Source organism: Zalophus californianus, chromosome 4, assembly GCF_009762305.2.
Source record: "Zalophus californianus isolate mZalCal1 chromosome 4, mZalCal1.pri.v2, whole genome shotgun sequence".
Classification (NCBI taxonomy): Eukaryota; Metazoa; Chordata; class Mammalia; order Carnivora; family Otariidae; genus Zalophus; species Zalophus californianus.
The window spans coordinates 51887199-51912536 of record NC_045598.1 but is presented as its reverse complement, the minus strand read 5'-3'; the positions used below and the strand labels follow the sequence as shown (position 1 = coordinate 51912536).

At 37.3% G+C, this 25338-nt stretch overlaps 2 protein-coding genes across 5 annotated transcripts in view; one reads left to right on the top strand and one right to left on the bottom strand.

The window, feature by feature from the left end:
- EFCAB7 (EF-hand calcium binding domain 7) overlaps window positions 1-2669 on the bottom strand; it is a 44185-nt gene extending 41516 nt beyond the window's left edge. Inside the window, exons 1-2 of one of the 2 annotated variants that reach the window (XM_027603353.2) lie at window positions 2466-2669; window positions 128-315 (exon numbers count right to left, since the gene is read on the bottom strand). In XM_027603353.2, the coding sequence (XP_027459154.2) occupies window positions 128-315; window positions 2466-2554 (277 nt within the window). In that variant the 5' untranslated portion in view covers window positions 2555-2669. Of the gene's footprint in view, window positions 1-127; window positions 316-2450 lie in introns of both variants that reach the window. The other variant, XM_027603360.2, reaches the window with a different exon arrangement.
- Window positions 2670-2688: 19 nt separating this feature from the next.
- Window positions 2689-25338, top strand: part of LOC113927521 (integrin subunit beta 3 binding protein) — a 67136-nt gene continuing 44486 nt past the window's right edge. Inside the window, exons 1-2 of one of the 3 annotated variants that reach the window (XM_027603415.2) lie at window positions 2689-2964; window positions 23515-23554. In XM_027603415.2, coding sequence (XP_027459216.1) covers window positions 2960-2964; window positions 23515-23554 — 45 coding nt within the window. In that variant the 5' untranslated portion in view covers window positions 2689-2959. The remainder of the gene's footprint in view (window positions 2965-23514; window positions 23555-25338) is intronic. The other 2 variants (XM_027603407.2, XM_027603425.2) reach the window with 2 other exon arrangements.

The following is a 25338-nucleotide window of genomic DNA, read 5'->3' as shown; positions in this document are numbered from 1 at the left end:
AGTTCCATTGCTCAAGCTTCCCTAAGAAACTGGGATGATTCAACAATGCAATTCTTATTCCTGTCTTTCTGATCTATTAACTTTGAACAAATAAGGCAAAATACATATATTTTAAAGAAAAATTTACCCAAGTAAAGTTGTTCTTTAGAAATAATGTTTTCTAAGCTGCTTTTAAAAACAGTTAAGTAGGCAGCTCTACAATTCATATAAAATATCTCTTCTTCAGTTAGTGGAAATGTCTTTGTTCGAGGACTCTCTGAAAGCGCTGACTTCTGACTGGAGAAAGTTGCATCTTTTCCTGGACTGATGGCCATTCTATTAGAAAATAATTTAAAAATTTTAGTCAGTGTTAATCCCCTAAAATGCAAATGTCACCTTGCCTTTCAAATGGGGGGAAGAGGAATCAAAGCATTACAGTTTTCATATATGGGGAAAAAAGACAAATATAATATGCATATGGTGGTATTATTATATGCTAAATTAGAATAAGCCTTTGGCAGTATATATATACACATATATATATGTGTGTGCATATTTCGAAATCAACTATATGAGACAAAACCTATATAGAAAATACATATATATGAGAAAGCCAAAAGAATAAAGCCAAAGCAAAGATGTAATATAAAAACAAAGTAAGTATCATAGAGGAAAGGAAAAGCACACAACAATACTCTCAAAATAAGAGGACAGTAAGTTGGGGCGCCTGGGTGGCTCAGTCGATGAGATGTCTACCTTCAGCTCAGGTCATGATCCCAGGGTCCTGAGATACAGTCCCACATTGACCCCCCCTGCTCAGCGGGGAGTCTGCCTCTCCCTCTGCCCTTCCCCCCCCACTTGTGCTCATGCTCTCTCTCCTGTGCTCGCTCTCTCAAATAAAATCTTTTTAAAAAAGAGGACAGTAAGTTAAGTCTTCATAGGGTTGTCATGAGGATTAAATATGTTAATACACGTGAAGCATACAGAACAGTGCACGTAATAAGTGCTAAATAAACTTTGAAAGAGTGAAACTCCACAACAATGAGAATTTGGATGTAATGTGACTGGCAGTTGGCATCCATCACCTCAGCAGGAGCAACAAGGTCACTTCACCAACATCTCAATAATGCTGGCCAACATTTTGAATGACTGAATCTTTTGGATCCTATTTAAAGCATTATTGTGAGATTTTACTGCATTCATTACTAATAATGTTGTGAGGTTATATAGTACCTCAGCTCATAAGCCTTAAAGAACTATTGTACATCTTAATTTATCCTTATTACAGTGGTCAGGTATTTTTTGTCCCTTTTACAGATAAGGAAATTGAGGGACAGAGATGTCACCCAGCTAGCAGTAACAAGAGGCAGTAAATTTTGATAACAGTTTCTTCTTTACTAATGTGAATGAAGGCTTCAACAGTTACTATGAGGCACTAAATTGTGCTGGTGGTCTAACAGCTTCCCACATTATTTTACCCAGCTTTGACTTCTAAAAATACATTCCAACCTAATAAATTGAATATTTCAAGTTCAACAATAAGACGACACAGGTAGGGTCCCCTTCAGGACTCATTGGATTCTTACTCAGGAGGCCTAAATCACTTGCACCTTCTTGAATTATATAGGTCTTTTACACTTGGGAAAGAAAGATAATAATCACTTACCATGGATGAAGTACCCTATTTATAATACACAGACTGCCTGTCTGACACTTTCATATTACACCAGATTTAGAAAGACCCCATAGGGATGTGGTGTCACAGTCTGGTTACTGCAAATTGATATCACTATAATTAAGCATCAGTTTTAAACACATATGCGTGCACGCATCTCCTCACAAATGTGGGGAGGAAAACTGTTCCGATAAGAAAGGAAGAATGAATGTTCATTTTGCAGCAAGCAATTTTTAAATTTAAGTATTTGGGGGGGTGGGATCGTCCTCGAATACTCTTTCCAAATAAGGTGTCTACCTCACGTGTAAATCCCACAGTAGAAATGTTCCAGAATTCTATTCTTTCCCTTTTTGTGACGAGAGACTAAACGGAAGCTTAAATAAATATATAACTGCACCCCTCAGGCTTGGAAGCCGCCTTCATTTAAAACTCCAGCCCGAGACCAAGACAGGGGCCTAGAGAGCACACTGCAGCAAACGGCTCCATAAATAACCCGCCACACTATCAAGAAAAATAAACTGTTAACAAGCGCCTAAGGCTTACTGAAGGGCCAAGGGAAACAGAGCCGCCCAGTCCCTGGTCCTACACGCTGAAATACGTTCACAGCTGATCTCGGGCAACCTCTCTCTGTTTTTGCATTTCTCTAGGACGCAGCTGCGGTTGTATGTACACTTTAGGTACACACGGACCCAGCGTTGGTATAGCAAGAGAAGTAAAAGAAGCAGGTGAGAGGGAAGGAAGCCGGACAGCGAGGCAGGGCGCGGCGCAGACACAGAGACAGCCAGCTGTTTGCTACCTAATTCCAGCTCACACGCGAGGAAGCGCAGCCAATTCTCTCCACAGATTCCGTGATCCTGTCACCGCAGCCCAAACGACCTCGGCCTTTCCTTTAATTACCATGGCAACTCCGCCTCTCCGCCACCGGAAATAAGATTCAGAGCACCTCCCCAAACAGTCCGGGTAGAAATCTAGGGAGGTGAATCAGGAGAGGACAGATACGGCTGTGCCGCTCGTCTGTCGGGGTCTGGAATGGCCAGAGTGAAGAGAGGGTCCTGTGGTGCGCTGGCAGGGACGAGGATGAGGTCCTAGGTCCTTAATTAGCGTCTCCTCTCCTCTCCCCCTTACACTCGGATCCCTTGGAGGGGGGAGGGTGTTTCCAGCGGGCCACCTTGCGTGTGACGCCGCGTCTGGCAGCCTCAGGCCCGGGCTTTTCAGACTCCGGCGTCGCCCTCCGAAGGTTCTCTGCTTCAGGAAGAGGTGGCCCAGTTCCTTTTATCCCGCGGTGGTGCGTTCCTGAGTGTCGAAATGCCGTAGGTATCCCTCCTCCCCCACCCCATTGCTGTTTCTTGGGTCCCTTTGTGAACAATGAGAGTAGTTATTATGTTGTCCTCAAAAATAAAATCCTGTTATTTTACTAGCAAAAATGGGTTTATTCTGGAATAACAAAGCATTTCAATTCGCTGCGTGTAAGCTATGGCTAAACCGTAGGTAAGTTCAACAAAGGAGAGGATGATTTTATGGAGAAGAGGGAAGAAGTTGGGAGGGATTATTTTGACCCAAAGTCCGTGGGAGAACAGTCAATTCAGGTTCAAGGGGACGGTTTCTCCTTGGCTGAGTTGCAAGCGTCGTCTGTATTTTGTAGGAGGTGCAGTGTACATCTTTCCCTATTGGGACCTGTAATCAGTGGTTCTTAACTATTGAAACTCTTCTGTTGGGGTCTGTAATTGATAGTTCTTCCTATAATTGACGTTCAGTGGTATGAGATCCCCTTTTAGCCTCCCCTTCTATCATCTCTTCGCCACTTTAATGAGGTTTCCCCTTCATTATTTTTCACATTTCCTCCTTTTGGTCAAGATCTTTCTCCAAAACCATCGCTGATTAAGAGTCAGGTTCTTCTTAATTCAGTGACCTTTTGTCCCTTAGTGCCAGGGAGGATCTTTCCTGGGTGTTATGTCCCACTTTGGAGGGAAATTGTACAAATTGGAAACCTATTGAGGTCAAATTTGAGTAATGAGGCGTAGCAGGGAGAACTTTCAGGCATTTCCCCATCTATAGTCCATATTTATCAAGATTGTAAGCGTTGGAGATCGTCTTACTGAGTACATCATTTTTAAAAAGACTTGACAGGAGGGCGCCTGGGTGGCTCAGTTGGTTAAGCGACTGCCTTCAGCTCAGGTCATGATCCTGGAGTCCCAGGATCGAGTCCCGCATCAGGCTCCCTGCTCAGCAGGGAGTCCGCTTCTACCTCTGACCCTCTTCCCTCTTGTGCTCTCTATCTCTCATTCTCTTTGAAAAAAAAAATAGGGAGACTTTTAAAAAAAATAAAAATAAAAAGATTTGACAGGCAACAAGTACACAATTGAAAGTAACATGACAATTCCAAATTGTGTGATAGTTCTAAACCAGGATCCTAGATCTGAAAGTAGCCAACTAACAAGACTGGCACTTATTCCAACTTAGGGAAGAAAAGTTCCCCCTGCTGAGGCAAATAGAGTCCTGTATGCTTCCTGGAAGTCCCTACTTAAAGCGGTCATGAAAGCAGAATGGTGATTACTGCAAGAGCGCACTGAAAGAATTATCTTGTGCATTTGAGAAGATACAGTGTAGGTATAAACATGAAGCAATAGCTGGTGAACTTTTTGCAAAACAGCAAAACTTCAAAGACCTTTTAAAAAGTATTGTTATCTCAAAAGAACTGTTGGAACCAAGTGTGTTAATAATATGGTAAAGTTGAAAATTCAGAAACCATGAATTCTGGATAAGAATCCAGAGTTAGTTAATACTCTAGATGAAAAAGAGAGACTTCTGTAATTCCTGAACCTTCTAACAGGCCTGGTCCAGACATCTTGGGAAGTCTGTGTCATCAGATGTTGTCTGCCTCAATTCCAGGAAATCTTTCTGACCAGATGGTCTGCAAATCCGGTCAGGGTTTGACGGCTTTCTTTAGATGTGTCACATGAATCCAAGAGTCCGTTCCTTGAGGTTTGGCACACAACGGTTGGCTAAAAGTCCCTGAGAGGGGGCTTTCCAGCAAGGTTGAAGAGAGTCTTTCAGGAGGTATTTTTTTGTCTTTTTTTTTCCCCCAATAGATGAAATCTCCAAGTTGCAAGATGTGGTGCTTAAAGTTTTTGTCTACTGAGAGTACACTGTGAAAAAATTGCTCTACCAAAGCATAGGTAGTTTTGATAGAAGCAGTTCGGCCTTTATAATATTGAAGTATAATCTCCTTTTATCCTGTGAGTCAAAGGGATCAGGAGCCAAGTGCATTGGATGTCCTGTGACTGTCTCAAAGGGTGAAAGTCTATGAGTTCGCAAGGGAAGCGGTCTGATATTTAGAAAAAAGGCATTGCTTTAGGCCAAGATATTTGGAGGGTCTTTACAAATTTTGTCAATTGAGTCTTAATGGTGTCAGTAGTGTGTTCGACTAACCCTGAGGATTGATGATGGTATGCACAATAAAGTGTTGTAAAACTAGCCAAATAGCATGGACTTACCTAACTGGTAAAATGGGTTCCCCAATCACTGAAGTTCCAAAGGGGTTCCCCAGGTAGGGATAATTTTTTTCTAACAGAATTTTGGCCACAGAAGAGGCAGTGGCCAGTCTACAAAGGAAAACTTTAGTCCAGTGAGGAAACATACAAACCAAAACTAAAGCATATTTAATCCATTAGATGGGGAAGCTCTATGAAATCCATTTGTGAAAACTGGCCTTTGAGGTAATTTAAGTGTTGGAGAGCTGTGCAGACAGGTTTCCCTGCATTGTGTTTTGGACAGGTGAGGCAAGTGAGGTGGGCACTGTTTGTGACCTCATTAACATTTCCTCACCAATATGGGTTCATGAACACTATCATTTTGTTAGTAGACCAATGGTTTAGTGCATGTACAGTGGTAAGTAGTGGGAATTTTAGAATTTCTGGTAGAGCCAGATTGTTAATTGGTCCAAGTCAGTTTTTTCTTTTTATCAAATGAACAATTATTAGATTTCCAATTTTTTCTCCTATTCTGGGGCCCATTGTTGAACGTTTCTGGTCAATTTTTTGACCTTGAAAGCAGCATTTTTGGCAGAAATATCAGCAAGGTGGTTTCCTTTGGCCTCCAGGGAGTCAAGTTTAGAATGCTGGGGACCTTAACAGCCAGAGTAGGCAGCAAAAGTATGACATCAAATAAATTCTAGACATAGGAACCATTTTTAATTTTATCCCCACTGGGGGTAAGGAAACCTCACTTTTCCATAACATACCAAAGTCTTGAGCTACCCTAAAGGCATACTGGCTATTGGTATAAATGTCTGTGGTTCTACCCTTGGCTAAGGTACAAGCTTGAGTAAGGGTGTATAACTCAGACTGTTAGGCCAAAGTAGCCAGAGGGAAAGGTGCTACCTCGGTGACTTCAAAGGAGTTGCAGTAACATACCAGCACATTACTTACCATGTGGTATGTATGTGGTATACCATTTTCATCCTTTACATAAGTACCATCAGTAAACTATGTAAAATCTGTATTGTGTAGAGGAGTTTCCTGTAAATTGTTACCGGGAGTCGGAAGGTGATCTGTCAGCGTTCAGTAGTCATGAGGGGTCTTGTCAGTGAAGAAGGGGAGAATAGCCAGATTAAAGTTACTACAGTGAGAATTATATGAGGAGCAGTTACAGGATTTCATAGGAGATGAAATGACTAAGAAGTGTTGAGTGTAATGAGAATTAAGGAGGACTTCTTGTGAATGGGGCACAAAGATGGGATCCCCTGACTATTTCTTCATTGGCTTTATCCAAAAAGGCAGTGGTAGGAATGGCTCTGAGGCAAGGGGGATATCCCTGTGCTACAGGGTCTAGTTGTTATCTATAATACCCCATGAGTTTTGGGGTGAGTACTCTAAGGGTATTCCCTTCCCTCTCATATACAAAGAGGAAAAAGGGAAGTTGATAATTAGGACTTTATTCAAGGCTTTTCTTTAAAGTCCCAAAAGCTTGTCTTCCCAATCTTTCCAAATAATAGGGTCAAGTTTGTTACTTTTTAGTAAAGCAAATAGAATTTGAGTCATAAGAGAAGTTTGGAATCAATTTCAACAGCAGCCAACTGGTCCAAGAAAATATCGTAATTAGTGCTTTGGTTTTGGTTTTGGGAAGTTCAGGATGCCATAAATCCTGGATCCAAATGTAGTCCTTATATCAAGATCGTGTGTCATAAGTATCAAACCTGGGTTTGAACAAACTGTAGTTTTTCTTTGGAGACTTTATGTCCCTTTAAGACCAAAAGTTTTAACAAGTAGATGCTGTCTTCCTATGAAGAGGTTTGAGAAAGGCAGCAGAGAAGCAATCATCTGTGTATTGTAACAAAGTAGATCCTACAGAAAACTTTATATCATCCAATTTTAAGGTTTGTGAAAAGTAAGGACTCTCTGTGTAACCCTGGAACATTACTCTCCAGGTGTATTGCCATTCTTCCCAAGTGAAAGCAAAAGTATCTTTATCAACTAGAATACTAAAAAATGCACTGCAAAGATCAGCTGGAGTGCTGGGGGGTGGGAGGGATGGGGTGACTGGGTGATAGACATTGGGGAGGGTATGTGCTATGATGAGTGCTGTGAATTGTGCAAGACTGTTGAATCACAGATCTGTACCCTTGAAACAAATAATGCAATATATGTTAAGAAAAAAAAAGAAGAAGAAGATAGCAGGAGGGGAAGAATGAAGGGCAGTAAATTGGAGGGGGAGACGAACCATGAGAGACGATGGACTCTGAAAAACAAACTGAGGGTTCTAGAGGGGAGGGGGGTGGGGGGATGGGTTAGCCTGGTGATGGGTATTAAAGAGGGCACGTTCTGCATGGAGCACTGGGTGTTATGCACAAACAATGAATCATGGGACACTACATCAAAAACTAATGATATAATGTATGGTGGTTAACATAACAATAAAAAATTTAAAGAAAAAATACACTGCAAAGATCAATTAGGGTAAAAAGTTTGCTTTTGGTGGGAATAGGTATCAGTAGTATGTGGGGGTTAGGAACAATAGGGTGCTGAGGGATAACAGTGTTACTTATTGCTCAGAGGTCTTGGACAGACCTCTATTCTTGGACGTTGGGTTTTCTCACAGGAAAATAGGGGCATTGCAGGGACTAGTGCAAGGGATAATAAAGCACTGAGTCTTATAATCTTATATTATGGGCTTGATGCCTTGAAAAACTATAGGGTATTGATTAGTTCTGGGGAGAGGTTTTGAGAGATCTGTTTGAATCTTGTTGGGAGGTGCACTGTAGATTCTACCAACACCAGTTGATTTTGCCCATGGACAACTGATCTTTGTCCCCAAACTCAGCTATAGTGCCATCAGAGAGAGCAAATAAAAGATGTCAAAGGATCATTTAATTTGCCTGGTTGGCTATTTTGGTTACTACTATCAAATTTTAGACTTATTTCCCCCTTTGAAAGAAAGAAATTTGCATAATATTTTTCTAAGAAATCTCAGCCCAATAAATGAATAGGGGCAGAGGAACTAAGGAGAAAAGGGTCTGTAACTCTAAAGCACCTAAACAAAAGGGAATAGGTTCAGAGGCAAGAACCTGTTGAGGTTTATTAAAGACCCCCCCCCCCCATTTGAACTGTTTTAGTATCTTGAGGCAGGGAATGCTTTATAGCAGTGGGGCTAAGCATTGAGAGTGTAGCTCCAATGTCAATAAGGATGGAGAGATTCATTCCCAATCTGGAGAGTGGTGTCTCCAAGCTGATTAAGAGGGAGGTTTGAGAAGAGCCCCTATAGTTCCTTGGAGCCCCGTTAGGAATTAGAAGGACTGGAAAGTCTGGCTTAAAGGGCTCAAGGCACCTGGAGCACTTAAGTTTGTAACAATCTTTTTCCACTGTCCTGGCCCTTTGCAATAATAGCAGAAACTAGTGGGGAAGGAGGGTTGTTTGTATTGTTTAGGGGCTTTCATTTGCTGGAGTTGAAAATTGAGAATTTTAGACATCTTTGTTTTAAATTACTCATCTAGGGTGTGGGTGAGCTGGTTTGCCAGGTTAACTAAATCTGGAGGGGACATGGTTTCCCATTCTATCCTCATCCCTTTAACTAAAAGAGAAAGATTCTAGTTTAGTCCATTAATAAACATAGAGTTAAATGCTACCTGGGTAGATTGACCAAGTTATTTAAACTTACCAACCTGGTTTCTCAGATTTCTATTAGTTAGACCTCATGCTGGTGTGAGGACCAGGCCAAACACTGGATGAAACTAGCCCAGTGGGGACACCCTAAAAGGGGTTTAGAGAAACAGACACCAATCTTTGGCAAGATGCTAGAACAATCTCTGGAAATCTCCACCAAGCATTTGTAGTAGCTTTTCCTAAGCCTGCTAATTGGAACAAAATTCAGGCTTGCACACAAAAGCCTGACAAACATGTACATAACTGTGAAACTCAACACCAGTTTTTTTTTAACTTTTTTTATTATGTTGTATTAATCACCATACATTACATTATTAGTTTTTGATGTAGTGTTCCATGATTCATTGTTTGCGTATAACACCCAGTGCTTCATGCAAACAGTCTTTTAAGAAAATTTTGGTCTTCTTCTAGATGTTGAATTCTTCAGCAAATGCATTGTTGTCCTCAGTCACTTTGGGAAACTTTACAGCTTGTAATTTGGCCTTAGTCCAGAGAGCATAAGAAATTTGAGGTTTATTAGGATCCTCAGAAGATTTAACTTTAAAGGGGCAGGTTTTAATAGGCTCAGGAGAGTAGGGAGTGGGGAAAGATTTGGAGGAAAAGGGAAATTTGGTGAAAGAATTAGCATGGGGCACAATAGGGGAGATGGTGATGGTGCCGAGAAAAATGGCACCAGAGGTAGAGACTGAGAACAGGATATCTGCCACATGTACTGAGACAAAGAAGATGGAGAAGGCAGAAAAGAGGCTTCAGAAGCCCTTATTTCTTTCTTTCTTTGTTTACTTCGGTTAGTCTAGAAATTGTATTTTGCAGAGAAGCAATTTTAGATTTCCAATAACTTTCGGAAGCTTCAAAATACTAATCAAAATAGGCATCCCATTCACTTTTGACAATTTTAGAGCCATGGCTGTCCAATTCAGTTTTGAGAAAAGTTAAGTTTGGAGAGAGAGAAAGTTTCCCATAATGGCCATTGAAGTTCTAAATTACTTTTGGTAAGTCATTTCATTTAAGGAAGGACCACAGTTTTTAAACATAAAACCAGCTGGGGTCTCAGAAATGGGGGGGAAAGTGGGATACCCTCAAATCATTTTGATGACTGGGATCCCATTTCTTAAAATATATATATATATTTAGCAAAAAAGAAAAATTTCTAAACAGCACAGTTTCAGCAGGAACAGCCTGGTTCCAAAATAGTAACTTTAAGTGAAGTAAAGACTCCTGTGAAAAGGTAGAGAATATCAGACTAGATTTAAAATCTATACATAGATTTTACATATATATACATTTTAAGTTATATGTTTATATATAATTCTATAATTTATGTACAACTTATATATGTAATGTATATATAACATATATATATCCCAACTCATTTAATCCTCATAACGCTGATACTACCTAACCTGATATCAAAATATGGTAAAAGAATTATGAAAATATTGCTGACCAATATATTTCATGAACATGGACTCAAAAATCCTTAAAAAAGATTGGCAAATCTAGGGGCACCTGGGTAGCTTAGTCGGTTAAGCATCTGCCTTCTGCTCAGATCATGATCCTAGTATCCTGGGATTGAGCCCCTTATCGGGCTCCCTGATCAGCGGGGAGTCTCCTTCTCCCTCCCCCTGCTCTTGCATTCGCACGTGCGTGCTCTCTCTCTCCCTCTCAAATAAATAAATAAAAAAACTTAAAAAAAATTAGCAAATCTAATTCAACATATAAAAGGGTAATACATTATGTCCAAGTGGGGCTTATCCCAAGAATGCAAATTATTCTGTTATTTTAAAATCAATTCACATTTTTCAAAAAGAGAATAAAGGAGATCATATTAATAGTTGTACAAAGAGCACCCTCATTCATGATAAAATAAAAACAGCACAGTAGAAGTAGAAAGGGAACTAATTCCTTTGAAAAACCTATACATATCATGCTCAGCACTAAACACTTAATTCTAAGATTAGGAATAAGGCAAGATGTGCCCTCCCACCACTTCTATTTAACAAAGCACTAAAAAGAAAGGAAATGTGTAAATGTTGGAAAGGAAAAAGTAAAATTGATGATTTGCCAGTTATTAGAGCTATTTAGCAAAGATGCAGATCACATAGTCAATATACAAAAATCAATTCTGTTTCTACATTTTCGCAAGAAACACCTGAAAATGAAGCTTAAATGTTTCCATATACAATCACATTTTAAAACTACTTAAAAGAAGTTTAACTAGAAGACACTTATTTCTACCTTGAAGATGACAACATTGCTTAGAGAAAATAAAGATCTCAATAGGCGCATGTTTATGGATTTGAAGTCTCAGTAATGTTAAATTCTTAGTTCTCCCCAGTTGATCTTTAGATTCAATGCATTTCCTGTCAATCCCAGCAAACATTTTATAGGAATAGAAAAACTGATTTCAAAATTTTTATGAAAAGGCAAAAGACTTATAAGAAAATAATCTTGAAAAAGAAGAATGAAGTTGGAGTACATACACTAACTAGACTTAATATAAAGTGGTTCTGAATTCAATGTGGTTTGGACATAGGGATAAATAGATAAAATGGAAGAGAATCCAAAGTCCAGAAATAGACCCACAAAGGTGCCAGAGCAATTCAGTGGGGAAAGAAAAGTCCACATGGTTCTGGGACACCATACAGAAAAGTAAATGAAACACCCTCAACTTCTACCTTATACCATATAAAAAATTGATTTGAAATATAGCATAGTCCTATATGTAAAAGCTAAAGTTTCTGAAGGAAGTATATGAGAATATTGTTACAACGTGGGGTAGGTAAAATTTCAGGCAAGATACAAAAAACAATAACCATAAAAGAAAAAATAATAGACTTCATCTAAATTTTGAACTTCTCATCAAAGGACACAATTAAGAAAATGAATCATCAAAAGCTAGAGGTATTACAATTCCAGATTTCAAATTATACTATAAGGCTGTCATAATCAAAACAGTATGGTACTAAGTAGCAGGATATAAAATCAATACACAGAAATCAGTGGCATTCCTATACACCAACAACAAGACAGAAGAGAGACAAATCAAGGAGTCGATCCCATTTACAATTGCACCCAAAACCATAAGATACCTAGGAATAAATTTAACCAAAGAGGCAAAGGATCTGTACTCAGAAAACTATAAAATACTCATGAAAGATATTGAAGAAGACACAAAGAAATGGAAAAACGTTCCATGCTCATGGATTGGAAGAACAAACATTGTGAAGATGTCAATGCTACCTAAAGCAATCTACACATTCAATGCAATCCCCATCAAAATACCATCCACTTTTTTCAAAGAAATGAAACAAATAATCCTAAAATTTGTATGGAACCAGAAGAGACCCCAAATAGCCAGAGGAATATTGAAAAAGAAAAGCAAAGCTGGCGGCATCACAATTCCAGACTTCCAGCTCTATTACAAAGCTGTAGTCATCAAGACAGTATGGTACTGGCACAAAAACAGACACATAGATCAATGGAACAGAATCGAGAGCCCAGAAATGGACCCTCAACTCTATGGTCAACTCATCTTTGACAAAGCAGGAAAGAATGTCCAATGGAAAAAAGACAGTCTCTTCAACAAATGGTGTTGGGAAAATTGGACAGCCACGTGCAGAAGAATGAAACTGGACCATTTCCTTACACCACACACAAAGATAGACTCCAAATGGTTGAAAGACCTAAACGTGAGACAGGAGTCCATCAAAATCCTAAAGGAGAACACAGGTAGCAACCTCTTTGACCTCAGCCGCAGCAACTTCTTCCTAGAAACATCGCCAAAGGCATGGGAAGCCAGAGCAAAAATGAACTATTGGGATTTCATCAAGATAAAAAGCTTTTGCACAGCAAAAGAAACAGTCCACAAAACCAAAAGACAACCGACAGAATGGGAGAAAATATTTGCAAATGACATATCAGATAAAGGGCTAGTATCCAAAATCTATAAAGAACTTATCAAACTCAATAGCCAAAGAACAAATAATCCAATCAAGAACTGGGCAGAAGACATGAACAGACATTTTTCCAAAGAAGACATCCAAATGGCCAACAGACACATGAAAAAGTGCTCAACATCACTCGGCATCAGGAAAATCCAAATCAAAACCTCAATGAGATACCACCTCACACCAGTCAGAATGGCTAAAATTAACAAGTCGGGAAACAGCAGATGTTGGCGGGGATGCGGAGAAAGGGGAACCCTCCTACACTGTTGGTGGGAATGCAAGCTTGTGCAACCACTCTGGAAAACAGGATGGAGGTTCCTCAAACAGTTGAAAATAGAGCTGCCATACGATCCAGCAATTGCACTACTGGGTATTTACCACAAAGATACAAATGTAGAGTTCCAAAGGGGTACATGCACCCCAATGTTTATAGCAGCAATGTCCACAATAGCCAAACTGTGGAAAGAGCCAAATTGTCCATCGACAGATGAATGGATAAAGAAGAAGTGGTATATATACACAATGGAATATTATGCAGCCATCAAAAGGAATGAGATCTTGCCATTTGCAACGACGTGGATGGAACTGGAGGGTGTTATGCTGAGTGAAATAAGTCAATCAGACAAAGACATGTATCATATGACCTCACTGATATGAGGAATTCTTAATCTCAGGAAACAAACTGAGGGTTGCCTGAGTGGTGGGGGGTGGGAGGGATGGGGTGGCTGGGTGATAGACATTGGGGAGGGTATGTGCTATGGTGAGTGCTGTGAATTGTGCAAGACTGTTGAATCACAGATCTGTACTTCTGAAACAAACAATACAATATATGTTAAGAAAAAAAGAAGAAGAAGATAGCAGGAGGGGAAGAATGAAGGGGAGTAAGTCGGAGGGGGAGACAAACCATGAGAGACAATGGACTCTGAAAAACAAACTGAGGGTTCTAGAGGGGAGGGGGGTGGGGGGATGGGTTAGCCTGGTGATGGGTATTAAAGAGGGCACGATCTACATGGAGCACTGGGTGTTATGCACAAACAATGAGTCATGGAACACTACATCAAAAACTAATGATGTAGTGTATGGTGATTAACATAACAATAAAAAATAAAAAAAAAACCAATATGGTACTGACACAAAGATAGACACATAGATCAACAGAACAAGGTAGAAAGCCCAGAAACAAACCCATGATTATATGGTCAATTAATCTTCGACAAAGGAGGCAAGAATATGCAATGGGAAAAAGACTCTTCAACAGTGTTGGGAAAGCTGGGCAACTACATTCAAAAGAATGAAACTGGACCACTTACACCATACATGAAAATAAACTCAAAATGGATTAAGGGCCTAAATGTGAAACCCGAAACCATAAAAATCCTAGAAGAGAGCACAGGCAATAATTTCTCTGCAGTTGGCTCTAGCAACATTTTTCTAGACCTATCTCCTGAGAAAAGGGAACAGAAGCAAAAACTATTGGGACTACATCAAAAATAAAAGCTTCTGCACAACAAAGGAATCAGTCAACAAACTAGAAGACAACTTACTGAATAGGAGAAGATATTTGCAAATGACATATCCGATAAAGTGTTAGTACCCGAAATACATAAAAATTTATGCAATGCAACACCAAAAACCCCAAATAATTCAATTAAAAAATGGGCAGAAGACATGAACAGACATTTCTTCAAAGAAGACATGCAGATGACCAACAGACACATGAAAAGGTGCCCAACAGCACTCATTATCAAGGAAATGAAATAAAAACTACAATGAGATACCATCTCACACCTATCAGTATGGCTAAAATCAAAAATGCAAACAAGTGTTGGACAGGGAGAAAAAGGAACCCTTGTGCATTGTTGGTGGGAATGCAAACTGGTGCAGCCACTCTGGAAAACAGTATGTAGGGTCCTCAAAAAACTAAAATAGAATACCCTGGGTGCCTGGGTGGCTCAGTTGGTTAAGCGACTGCCTTCAGCTCAGGTCATGATCCTGGAGTCCCAGGATTGAGTCCCATGTCGGGCTCCCTGCTCAGCAGGAAGTCTGCTTCTCCTTCTGACCCTACCCCCTCTTGTGCTCTCTCTCTCTCTCTCTCTCTCTCTCTCTCAAATAAATAAATAATTTTTTTTAAATTTTGAAAAAAAAATAAAAACAGAATACCCTATGATCATACTAATTGCACTACTAGGCATTTACCCAAAGAACACAAGAACACTAATTCAAAAGGATATATGCACCCCTGTGTTTTTTGTTTATTGCAGCATTATTTACAATAGCCAGATAGCCATACACACACACACACAGAATATTATTCAGCCATAAAAAAGAATGAAATCTTGCCATCTGCAACAACATGGTTGGAGCCAGAGAGTATAATGCTAAGAGAAATCAGTCACTCAAGAGAAAGACAAATACCATGTGATTTCACTCATCTGTGGAATTAAAGAAAAAATTTAAAGGGTAAAAAAGTGAGAGAGCCAAACCGAAAAATGGACTCTTAACTATAGAGAGCAAACAGATGGTTACCAGAGGGGAGATGGGTGGGGGGATGGGTGAAATAGGTGAAGAGGATTAAAAGTACACTCATCTTCATGAGCACTGAGTAATGTATAGAATTGTTGAATCACTATATTGTACACCTGAAACTAATATAACACTCTATATTAACTATACTGGAATTAAAGTAAAAATAAAAAAAAATTTTTTTAAATGAATTGTCAGGGTGCCTGGCTGGCTTAGTCAGTAGAGCATGCACCTTTCTTGATCTCAGGGTTGTGAGTTCGAGCCCCACATTGGGTATAGAGATTACTTAAAAAAAATTTTTTTTAAAAAATGAATTGTCAGGGCGCCTGGGTGGCTCAGTCGTTAAGCGTCTGCCTTCGGCTCAGGTCATGATCCCATGGTCCTGGGATCGAGCCTCGCATCGGGCTCCCTGCTCCACAGGAAGCCTGCTTCTCCCTCTCCCACTCCCCCTGCTTGTGTTCCCTCTCCTGTCTCTGTCAAATAAATAAAACCTTTGTAAAAAAAAAAAGCAGGGAATTAAAAGCCCTTCTTTGAAAAAAAATTTAAAAAATGAATTGTCAAGCCACTGAGTAGGAGAAAATATAAGATATATTTTAAACAATTTATATTTAGAATATATAAAGAATTCTTATAACTCAACAGTAAAACAATAAGTAAATAGTAAAACTCATTAAAATAATAGTTCAAAAACTTGAACCAATATTTAATTTAAAGAAAAGTTACATAAATGGCAAGGAAGCATTTTGTTAGTCATCAGGAAAATGCAGATTAAAACTATATTGAAATACTGTTTAACACCTGGTAAAATGACTTTATGTACATTTTGCAGTTAACAATATTATGCAAATACTGAATCTTAGTAAATAGATTTGCTTTGCTTAGGGGTCTGGGTTAGCACTTCTTAAACTGATTTCTATGTATTCTAGGCTTGAGCAAATGATAAGTATTTTGCAGATAATAGAAGCTAGGTTTTCATTGTTGTATAGAGGAATTTAAAATATTTTAGCTTGGCATTGGAGGTATCAATATGAAATCACGGATTTTTTAAATACACATATATACAGAGAGATAGACTTGTATTTTTCTGTTCTAGTTCTGTGTATCTTTATATATACATTTTAAAAATCTGTGATTTTTTTTTCCTGGCTAGTGATATGTAATACGGTAGTCTCTTGTGGTGCTAGTCAGTGGCAGTGAGATATAGCTCCCAGTCAGCCCCACCCAGTTGCAAGGGTAAAAAAAAAATGATACACTTAAAACCATTCTGTACCCATATAACCATTCTGTTTTTCACTTTTAGTATAGTATTCAGTAAATTGCATGAGATATTCAGTACTTTATTGTAAAATAGGCTTTGTGTTAGATGATTTTGCCCAATTATAAGTTAATGTAAGCGTTGTGAGATAGGCTAGGCTAGGCTATAATATTTTGTAGGTTTGGTGTATTAATTGCATTTTCAGCTTAGATGGGTTTATCAGGGCATAACCTGCTCTAAGTCAAAGAACTAGAGCAAGAGAGAAAGAATGATAAAACAAATAGGACAAAATGTAAATAAGTGATAAGTCTGGGTAAAAGATAAGAACTCTTACTCCTAGTTTTTTGTAAGTTTAAAATTAAGTAAAAATTAAAAGTTACCCCCCATACTCATCAGATTATTTAAAAAAAAAAACTAATGGGTGGATTAAATAGTAAATTAGATACAATTGAAGAAAGAATTAGACAACTGGAAGATAGCTCTGAATTGCCCACATGCACTAGAGAGACAAGAAATGCTAAGAAATAAGAGTTCAGATATATGGAAAATGGAACTATAAAGTCTAAAATTACTTCTAGATGAAGTCTAGAAAGGAAGAATGAAGGAAAGTCAATATTTGAAAAGATTATGGTTTAGGTTTTTCCAGAACTGTTAAGACATAGATCCATATAAGATACTACATTAGAGATAAGACCGTTAATAAGACATCTTTTGGGAACCTGCACTGAAACTATCTTAAACAGGATTGGAGGAAGGGCGCCTGGGTGGCTCAGTCATTAAGTGCCTTCGGCTCAGGTCATGATCCCAGGGTCCTGGGATGGAGCCCCACATCAGGCTCCCTGCTCAGTGGGAAGGCTGCTTCTCCCTTTCTCGCTACCCCTGCTTGTGTTCCCTTTCTCACTGTCTCTCTCTCTCTCTCTCTCTGTCAAATAAATAAAATCTTAAAAAAAAAAATCAGGATTGGAGGATCATAAAAATTTAAAGGAACTAAATATATTCCTCAATTTGAGACTGAAGTTTTAAGTTAAAAATAAATACAATTAATTAAATAAATCATTAATTTATATAACACTTTTGCACCCATTACTGTGTCAGGCTTTGGGGATTCAAATATGAAGAGATACTGTATTTGCTGGGAGTTTTAATTTTTGTGGGAAAGATAGTTTAACAAGGATGTTTAACTTACCACTGAAGAGTGAAGGTGCTAATGATATAAATATCTTAGTTCAGGGGGGAAAGACAAACATACAAATAGACTATTTCAACCTGGTAAGTTTTGTGAGAGGGGCATACTATAGTGCTATAGAGTAGAAAGATCCTTAATACAATGTGGACTATGTCAGGGAAAACTTAGAGATGATTGTGCTAGATTCTCAAGGGGAAGGTAGACATCAATGTAAATTTATTATTAATTTTTGCTATAAAATATAATACAAAAAATATGTAAAATATGATTTCAGGGTCCTGGGATCGAGCCCCACATCGGGCTCCTTGCTCAGCAGGGAGTCTGCTTCTCCTTCTCCCTCTGCCCGTCGCTCCCCCTGCTTGTGCTCTCTCTCTGTCAAATAAATAAATAAAATCTTTAAAAAAATATGTAAAATATCATCCATTTCCCATATTTAATTCTGATAAAACTATTTGGCTCCTTTTTAAATTTATTTTTTTATTTTTTTATTAACATAATGTATTATTTGTTTCAGGGGTACAGGTCTGTGATTCATCAGTCTTACATGGCCACTTTTGATAAATTTTAAAAGGATTTAACATGTCCTTTTTATATATTTATGTGTGATGATACATATATGTATATATAAATTTCTCACAGGAGGAAATAGTAATGAATATTAATGTTCATTTTTGAGAATACTCATTTAAAAATGAAATTATCTTACATCATTTCTCATTTTATTTTGCCCAGTGACCATCTCACCTCTATTTATTTATCTTCTGGAATCAGTATTCCCAAATATATCCCTTTATTTCTGTAAGAATTGTTTAACTAATTCTCTATTAACCTTTTAATAAGCTTTTGACACAAAAAACGTCTGTTGCCCAATAACTGCTTAAGGTTTTGGCCAGTTTTATCATGAAGAATAACAGAGGATTTTATTTATTTAGGTGCTTTCACATGATGACCGTATTTCTACATGTAACAGAGTAATATTTCTCTCTACCACCATCTACCATGATAGTGAATTATTGTATGACCACCGTGAATGTTGAACACAAAAGAGCGCTTGAGAGAACACAAAAGACTTGAATGAAAGGGAGAAGATAAAAAGGATATAGAAGATTCTTTTCTCATTCTCATACATAGAATGGAAAATAAATCATTTCAGATATCTCAATTTACACCAAAGGAGTCACATGGGATGTGAATTTGGTCATTGCCTTTCATCAAAGGATTTCTAAGCATCTCACAAGTATACTAAATCCTTTAAATACTCTTGAAACATTGTCATCCCCATTATAGTAGGAAGTAAATGGAAGCACTGACATTGTAAGTGATATTTTAATCTTCCATTCAGAAATTCCCTAACTAGTTTATGGGCCAGTATTATTATCACCTTTATGAAGCTTAGTGAAATTATGTGATTTGCCCAAACTTAGTGGAGGAATTTGGCATAGCATCAAGGCTCTCTGACTCTTATCTGCTTTACAAAGTTTATCTGTCTCCTCACACACCCACTCTTACCCTCAGCTCTGCTATTCAAAATTATATTTAATCCAGTATTTTGAAGAGAAGCTCAAAGGGGTGCTTGGGTGGCTCAGTCAGTTCGGTGTCCAACTATTGATTTCTGCTCAAGTCATGATCTTGGCGTCTGAGATTGAGCCCCACATTGGGCTCTGCACTGAGCATGGAGCCTACTTGAGATTCTCTCCCCTCTCTGCCCACTCGCACTCTATCAAAAAAGAGAAGCACAAAACATGTAATTTTGTGCTTTTTGATGTGTCATTCCTCATTCTTAATTATAAACGAAATGAAAGTTCATTTTTTTCTAAAGTAATTTCTTTTATATTGTCATCAGTGTTAGTAATGTTGTATAATGAAACTCCTGTACTTGTTCTGTTCTGATAGAATCAGAGAATCCTATTCAGGATACTACCATGTGATAAGCTAAATAAAATAGGGGAGGATAGTCTTAGTAGTATGACTAATCCCATAAACATAGTTACTTCCTATTCCTATTGATATGAAATTGCATGGCAAATGTATTTATCTTTCCTAAATTCTCAAGAGCAAAATGCTGGTAGCAACCAGAATTTTCATCCCAATGAATCTAAACTTAGTAAACCTAAAAATGAAGCACAGTAGTTAAATTATGGACATAGGTGTAAATTTGGGTTAAGTTGGAAGTGGGAAGTAATCTGCAGAAGTAATAAGATTACCAGGACAAGGGAGGAAATTAGGATACAGTAGATAAGTGCCCATTTAAAAAATTATTTTTTAAAAGACTTTATTATTTGGGAGAGAGAGATTGAGAGAATGAGTGGGTGGAGGAGCAGAGGGAGAAGCAGACTCCCTGCAGAGCAGGAAGCCCGACATAGGACTCGATTCCAGGACTCTGGGATCATGACCTGAGCCGAAGGCAGATGCTTAACCAACTGACCCACCCAGGCGCCCCTAAAGTTTACAGTTTAATCATTAAGTGTACAGTTCTATGACATTAAGTATATTCACTTTGTGCAACTGTCACCATCATCTATCTCCAAAACTTCTTCCATCTTGCAAAACTGAAATTTTATACCCATCCCTATTCACCCTTCCTTTAGTGGCAACGAGTATTTTCTGTGTTTATGAATTGGACTACTTTAAGTACCTCGTTTGAGTGGATCATACAGTATTTGCCCTTTTGATATTGGCTTATTTCACTTAGCATGATATCTTCAAGGTTCATCTGTGTTGTAGCATGTGTCAGAATTTCTTTCCTTTTTAAAGCTGAATAATATACCACTGTATATCTATACTACATTTCGTGTACTCATTTACCTGTCAATGGGCACTTGCATTGTTTTCACATTTTGGCTATTGGAAATAATGCTGCTATGAACATGGGTGTTCAAATACCTGTTTGTGTCTCTGCTTTCCATTCTTTTGGATATATACCCAGAAGTGGAATTGCTGAATTATATGGCAATTCTACATGTAATTTTTTGAGGAACTGCCAAACTGTTTTTCACAGCAGCTGTACCATTTTACAGTCCCACCAGCAGTGCACGAACATTCCAGTTCTCTGTATCCTAGCCAGCATTTTCTCTCTTTTTTTTTTTTATAATAGACATCCTAATGGTTGTGAAATAGTATTTCTTTGTGGTTCAGATTTGCATTTTTCTAATATTAGGGATGTTGAACATTTTTTCATATGTTTATTGGCCAGTAGTATATCTTATTTGGAGAAATGTCTATTTGAGTCCTTTTTGATGTATCCATTTTTTTTTTTAAGATTTTTTCTTTTTTTGACAGAGACACAGCGAGAGAGGGAACACAAGCAGGGGGAGTGGGAGAGAGAGAAGCAGGTTTCCAACAGAGCAGAGAGCCCAATGCAGGGCTCGATCCCAGGACCCTGAGATCATGACCTGAGCCGAAGGCAGACCCTTAACGACTGAGTCACCCAGGTTCCCCATGGTGTATCCATTTTTTTAAACCAAAGTAATAACCCCTAAAACTGCTTATAACTCTACAGAACTACCAGAGATATTGCTTTTAATTGCCAACTAATACTGGTAACAAGTGAGTAAATACGTTAGAAAAATATTTATCCCATATATCTAATCAAGTTTTGTCTGTTCTTCCTTTATATGTTTCAAACATCTCTTCCTCTCTGTTCCTATTAACATCATCCTCTTCCATGTAACACAATATCATGCTTATATTACAGTTGTTTGTGGCTAAAAGAGTAGATAAAATAAGATTAAAAGCATATAGTATGTACTTAATTTAATAACTTTAATCATTAAGTGTACAGTTCTATGACATTAAGTATATTCACTTAAGTGAATAGTGAATATTCATTAAGTCCATACTTTGACTTTGGGCCTAGTTCTAATAGATTGTCATAAAATCCTCTAGTGGGTTTGCTGTTCTTTACCTCTTAACTCCTCCCCCTCAATTCAACAAAGATTTGTTGTGCACAGGACCTGAGATCTCAGTTTCTGCCCTTCAAGCTGTGTGACAGTGGGCACATCACACCAACTCTTCCATATTGGATGAACTAAGTGATTTCTTAGATTTCTCCTAGTCTCATCTATTAAATCTCTTCATGATTCTTGTAAATATTACCAGGTTTTAGTTTACAAGCCTGAATTATCTGAAAACCATATCACCCACAATAAATCATGTTTTTAGATTCTCACTGAACTGTTAAAATTGGGAAATAACAGTCTAACCCAGCTCACTTTCTTGTTTACTTTTATATATTTCCTTGAGCTTCTTAGATCAACCCTAGGACCTAAACCGGAAATCTTTTAAATCCAAACATTGAGTTACTTTCTCTAAGAATCAATCATCAATAAGTAATATTTTGAGTAATTAATATCAGGGTAGGGTTTGTTTCCTTCTACTAGGTAGTATTACATCTTAGCATTTAAAAACAGAAAAAACTCTGTGCTGTGTACTTTTAGTTTTTGATTTCTACTTTTGAAATTTTATTAAATACCAAAATATTTCATGTACCTGAATAGAGACCTATATATTCCAAAACTAAATATATATTCTTTTTCGGATCATCTGCCATTTTTATTTGTTCATTCCTCTATTCTCTTGTTGCTTCATTGAGAATTCACATTAAATTGATTTCACGTGGACTTCTAAAAGATACAAGTAATTTTTCAAAGTGATTTAATTAATCTCAAGAAATAATGTTATGTGATAAGCTACTATAGATATAATAGCAAAATTAAGTGAGCCCTTTTTTGATAGATTAAATTTTTATATTTAATATTTACTACTCCATGTTTGTAAATTGTCCATCTCTTCTATTTTTTCTTGTTCTTGTCACTTGTTTGAAAGTCAGTAGAAAAAAAGTAGTTACTTATGAATAGTCATTTTCTAATATGTATAATTTTTTTTGTTTTCTATAATACTACCTTTACAATACAATCCTTTTTTTTTATGGTCAAATTCTCTAATGTTTTAAATAAAATAATTTCTGTTTCTCAGGGATCAAGAAAGTACTTTTAATGCTGCATTTGTCACTGGGAAAACTAGTTTTAATTTATATTGACCTTTTTCTCCTTTGAGCATTTAGTCTGCATTCAATAAAATGTTGATGACTGCTCTTTAGAAGACAGCTGTACGAAATAAAGTATTATAAATATTCAGCTTTCCTTTCTAAGCATTGTCACCAACAGCTGGGCATCCGGTTTAGCAGAACAGATTTTGCACAGAGAGAGCCTGGCATGTTCCTGAATCAGTTTAGTGGGAGAGACAAAAAATAGTTTCTTATGGATTGGGGACTTATAAAGACATAGAGCATCTGTTCCTCAGTTAAGTCATAGTCTGGTAGCACTGAATCATGTTTAAAGCTAGAATAATGTGCAAAACTTTTTTCACCTTGTTCATACCTTTATTTTAATACCTAGTGCATTATTTCTGCAAATAATATACTTTCAACATCTCCATTAAGGGTGTGTAAATTATTTTGTCCTTATGCTTAATTTTTCATTAGTGATATTTTAAAACACATATATGAATTTTTACTAAGATTATTTAATAATATGACTTTAATGCTTGAACTGTACAATAGTACATGTATATGAGACCATATATAAAAGTCCATTTGAATATTATTCCATATTGAAATATGCTATTAAAAAATCCAGTTTCATCATCATGAAAATTGCTTTGCTTTCTTCATATGGTATTCTGCTTTCATTGGCAAAAGTAACTCAGAATCTTTGTTTATATTTATTACTCTTAAATATTTGGTTACTTAAAGCATATAAATCTGATTTCCTTAAATATTTTGTTTGCAGTGTTAAGAGATCACTGAAATTGGATCTGTTAGAAGCAAATGTAAGTATTTACCTGTGAATTTATAATTACATAACAAGAATGTATTTTTAGTTTTTTAACAGGATATTTACCTTAATAAATAGAAAAATTCTCAAAAAACATTGTGATGTAATTGTGATTGATACACCATTTTCTATATAAAATGTTTTTTATAAATCTAATGTATGGAAGTTCCTGGCCAGATTGAGGTTTTCCCATTTAAGAGGCACATTATTTAGAAACCTTAATAAAATAATTCAGTAGAAATGAATTTACTATTTGTGGCAAAAATGTTCTGCCATTTAAATGCACAAGAAACAATATAGAACAATGGCAGTGCTTTAATCTGTAGTCTATAATCTGCTAAATTGAAATAAAAACATTAACAGCATTTTTATATAAAAATATAATTACCTCCCTCAGCTATGTTGGCATAATTAAACAATAAAATACTAACAATGTAATAAATTTCAGCATGGTTATCACAATAAAAATAAAAATGTACTGTTGCTTATTACTTTTTGTAAATCTAGTCATAGTACATTCCCAGTGCCAGCATATCATGACATATGTTGGTTTATTATCTTTTCATACCAACTATGGAACTAGATACAAATACTAATATTGAGATACTTATGGCCTCAGTAATCTTAAATGCAAGTAAATTGATGAGAAAGTAAATTAAAACAAATAGCTAGTCAATAAATGGCACTCCTACAAAATCCCATATGAGAATGCCATTTCAAGAAATGGATGTTATATGGAATTTCTCTTTGGAAGACTTACTGATACTTAACAATTTACCATTTTTAAAACTTCCTAGATGCTTTTTTAAAGAAATTTAAACAAAAGTGGGAAAACAATGCAATGCCACTAAAAAAATCATTAGCAGTGTAATCAGCAATTTAGAGTACCATTATCCAACTTGTTCTATACAGAATGCAGCTGTGACTGTAATTCTGCATCTATTTCTTTGGTCAGAATGGTATTTTGGTAGATGAGTAGTCCAGCTTGAAATGAAATACTGTTCTTTCCTGCCCCCAAACTGTTCTTTGGGAGATGGTAACATTATTTGAATAGCAGAGACTGGCCATTTAGGAATTCATCCTCTTCCTGAAGTACAATTGTCATCATGGCAGGCTCTCAGTCCATTTTTACTTCAGGTTAGGATTTGTCAAGGTAGCCTGTGCCACAGCTAATATCCTGTATTAGAAAAATACATTGTTATGTTTGGCCCAATTCTGTACCTTTAAACCAAGGGGCCTTAGCTTGACTTAGCTTGGTATCACATGGCCACTCCCTGCTAACTGCAGGTTCGAGCATCTAGCCTGGGCCTTTCCTCAACATTTCTCTTCTATTTTCTGACATATTTCTGGTAATTTCTGCCTTTGTACTCTTGCCTCATTGTTTGTTGGCAGCTCTATATTCACATCTTAGAACTGGCAGCTTTCATTCTGGTGCTATCTAGGATTCTCTCCTTTGCTACAGTTATGCTTCCATCCACTGCAGTAACAACTTAGCCCTAAAGCAGCCTGGCTCCAGCAGTCTACCCACATGCCAATGATCCATTGAGGCTGCTTTAGCCCATGCAAAGGAAAATCAGACATTCAAGACATATCTATAATTCCAACAGTACCTAATTGCTGTAAAACTGCAGAGAAACTAGTAGTAACTTTATGGTCATTTTGCCTTTCAATATGATACTGAAGGAAGAAGACTGATATCTACAGAAAGGAGATAGCCCTTATATACCAGTTGGTTGAAGTGGAACCTATTCATTCTCATCTACTGCTATTTCCTCTCTT